We start from the raw sequence: 3,558 nt of genomic DNA on the forward strand, positions 1-3,558 counted from the left end.
CAGCCTCCAAGGGGATTTCCAGGGAAACTTCCAACACACGGGGAATAATTGCAAGAGACAAATTTAACAGGTTCAAAATTTTGAACTCCTGACCTCAAACCCACGTGGGTATCAAACCCGGTGCATCAATCCACCTATGCATATGATGGACATTAAACGACAAGTGACTGACGTCGTTTGACGGAGAGACCAAGTTTGTAATATCCAAATAACACAAGGACCAAGTTTGTCCATTTTATTGAAGTTGGACATTACATGCCTATTATACCATACCACATGGACCATTTTTGTAATTTTAGAAGCGAAAAGGACCAAGCAAGCAATATATTAAACCACAAGGACCAATCCCGTAGGAGTTTTAAATTTTTTTCTCCAATCTTGTGTTTTGACAAACTAGAGGGACCAATCGCATAATTTTGTCTAGTTAATTACCTTTTTAAGGGTTTTTATTAAAAAACTAAAGAAAATACTTAGAGATGAGAGAGAAGATGAAGGGCACTTGACTACTTTTTTATGTTGCACGCATCCGTCCATCCATTTTTCCATTCATCCCAGAAAACACAAACCAAAAATAAAAACACATCATCTATCATCCATCATCCTCCCACAACAATACCTCTCAATTCACTTTCTGTTTTCTTCTTCTTCTTCTTCTTCTTCTTCTTCAATATGGGTTTCCATTTTTACATGCATTTTCATAGCTTTTAAGCTCCAAAACCGGTTTTTTCTTTCTTTATTTTTTTTATTGTTTTTTTGTTTTCGGTTTCATTTTCTTCTAAGTTTTCTGAAATCTGGAAAAGGGGATGCCCTTACCCTTTGAATTCGAGGGGAAGGGGGTGGTGTGGTTGGAGAACCAGCAAGAAGACGCACAGTTTCTTGTACCTTATGCAAATCCACTTGTACATTTTCAGAATTTGGTAAACAAGAAGAGGAAGTACTACATCAACGAGCCAAGGTCTGTCCTGGATAACATCACCACCAGTCCAAGTCCTCCTGCTTCGACATCAACCCTGTCTTCTTCTCACGGCGGTGCTGAAACAGCCGGGGTGGCGGCGCTTTCTTCCAAATGGCCACCGCCGGAAAATCAAGAAACCAGCACCTCCAATGTGGGAGGAGTTCTTGACCTCCACCACTTTCAACAACTGCCTCTTGAAGAGAAATGTGGCGGAATGGAGGACTGGGAGAACGGAGACTCCGGCCAAGACCAGGCCATGCTCCGGTGGATCATGGGTGATGTGGAAGACCCATCTATGGGTTTAAACAAAATGCTTCATGGAAACCCCGGTGGTGACTTCGAGTTTAACGGTGGGTTTGGTGTTGTAGATCAAGGTTTTATAGGTCTCGATTCCGGCAACCCAGTTGTCAGCCAAATCGGAAACTTATCCTCAAACCCTCAACTTCCACCATCTCCGACGCCGGCCATGTTCAACAACAACCACCATCATCATCAAAATCAAATCTTTTCACCATTAAACGAAACCCAGATGCTCCCATTTGATGTAAAACCAAATCTTTTCAACCCACAATTGCCATTTGAACACCTGATGCCACCGCAACCCAAAAGGCACAACCCAGGAAGCATAGAGTACAACCCTTCAATGCACAAGAACCCGTTTCTTGATTCGGGTCCAACTCCGAACCCACTTCAATTGCTTCAAAAATCTTCATCAATGAAGAAAATGGTAGCCATTAATCATCATCAGCAGCAGCATCAGCAAGGGATCATTGACCAGCTTTTCAAAGCAGCAGATTTGATCCAATCCGGGAACAATCCGATACTCGCGCAAGGGATATTGGCGCGGCTCAATCATCAGCTTTCACCAGTCGGTAAGCCTTTCGAAAGGGCAGCTTTTTATTTCAAAGAAGCTCTTCAATTACTCACACACTCGATACTCAACAATATTAATCCCCAAACTACCCCTACCGCTTCACCTTTTAGTTTAATCTTCAAGATCGGTGCTTACAAATCATTCTCAGAGATCTCCCCTTTCATTCAGTTCGCTAATTTCACTTGTAATCAAGCATTACTTGAATCACTTAATGGGTTTGATCAGATTCACATCATCGATTTCGATATTGGTTATGGAGGTCAATGGGCTTCACTTATGCAAGAGCTTGCTTTACGTAACAATGGCGTTTCCTCGTTAAAAATCACAGCTTTTGCTTCACCTTCAAGCCACGACCAGCTGGAATTAGGGTTAACCCGAGAGAATTTGATCCATTTCGCTAGTGAAATCAACGTTGGATTTGACTTTGAGATTGTTAACATCGACGTTCTTGCTTCTTCTTCATGGTCGTTACCCTTTCATGTATCTGACAACGAAGCCATTGCTGTGAACCTACCAATTCATGTCTTCTCAAACCACCAAACCCAAATCCCTTCAGTTCTCCGATTCGTCAAAAATCTCTCTCCTAAAATCGTTGTTTCTGTTGACCGTGGGTGCGATAGAACCGATTTATCGTTTTCTAATCACTTGATTCACGCCCTTCAATCGTATTCAAACCTGCTTGAATCCCTCGACGCTGGGAACATGACCCACGACTTGTTGCAGAAAATCGAGCGGTTCTTGATTCAACCCGCTATTGAAAAGATCGTTTTGGGTCGGTTTCTTTTCCCTGAAAAGACTCAGCATTGGCGAAATCTGTTCTTATCTGCTGGTTTTTCGCCATTGATGTTCAGTAATTTTACAGAAAGTCAAGCAGAGTGTTTGGTGAAGAGGACTCCTGTTCGTGAATTCCATGTGGAGAAGAGACAATCGTTGCTTGTGCTTTGCTGGCAACGTCGGGAGCTCGTGTCGGCTTCTGCTTGGAGGTGCTGAAAGGTGTCTGTTGAAAGATGATGATCATCGGAAGTTGTTAACCTTTTGGGTGAATTTTAATTATGTTAATGTTGCTAATTGTTCGGAAATCGAAGAAAGAACAAGATACGGTAGTTATTGATGTTCTTAGTATGTTGGATATGTTTATGAATGTATCGAAGATGTTTTTTGGGCTGTTTATCGCAGCTAAAAACATTAATCTCGATTCTAATTATGTTTAGGTCATGTCTTTTGTTGTAATCTTGACAGCAAAAACGGAAATTAATTCAAATTGTGAAAAACAAACCTTTGTGTTGTTTCATGACCATCATGGTTTATACCCGCACTTCGAAGGGCAAGTGGTTCAGATTTGTGCTGCCCAAGTCCGAGATGGGCGGGTTTAGTAATGATATAAACCAAGACCATCCATGAATTGGTCTGGTTTAATATAATCATTAAACCAGGACCAACTCGACATGATAAAAATGTATCGAACTCGAATTGGTTTGGTTTAGTGATGATATACACCAAGACCATGAATTTGGTCTTGAGCTGATCTTGGTTTAATAGAATCATTAAACCATAACGAGTTCGACATGATAGAAATTTACCAAACTTGAATTAGTATAGTCAAGTGATTGGTATAACTCAAGACCATGTTTTGGTCTCGAGCTGATCTTGGTTTAATATAATCATTAAACCATAACGAGTTCGACATGATAGAAATTTACGAAACTTGAATTGATATAATTAAGTGATT

General features: G+C 40.9%; 1 protein-coding gene across 1 annotated transcript; it reads left to right on the plus strand.

Annotated features, from left to right (window-relative positions):
* Positions 1 to 479: 479 nt before the first annotated feature.
* LOC111881387 (scarecrow-like protein 6) lies at positions 480 to 3,104 on the plus strand. Its single transcript, XM_023877780.3, has one exon. The coding sequence runs from the start codon at positions 804 to 806 to the stop codon at positions 2,817 to 2,819; it is 2,016 nt and encodes a 671-aa protein (XP_023733548.1). The 5' UTR covers positions 480 to 803; the 3' UTR covers positions 2,820 to 3,104.
* The last annotated feature ends 454 nt before the right edge of the window (positions 3,105 to 3,558 follow it).

Source organism: Lactuca sativa, chromosome 7, assembly GCF_002870075.4.
Source record: "Lactuca sativa cultivar Salinas chromosome 7, Lsat_Salinas_v11, whole genome shotgun sequence".
NCBI classification, from domain to species: Eukaryota; Viridiplantae; Streptophyta; class Magnoliopsida; order Asterales; family Asteraceae; genus Lactuca; species Lactuca sativa.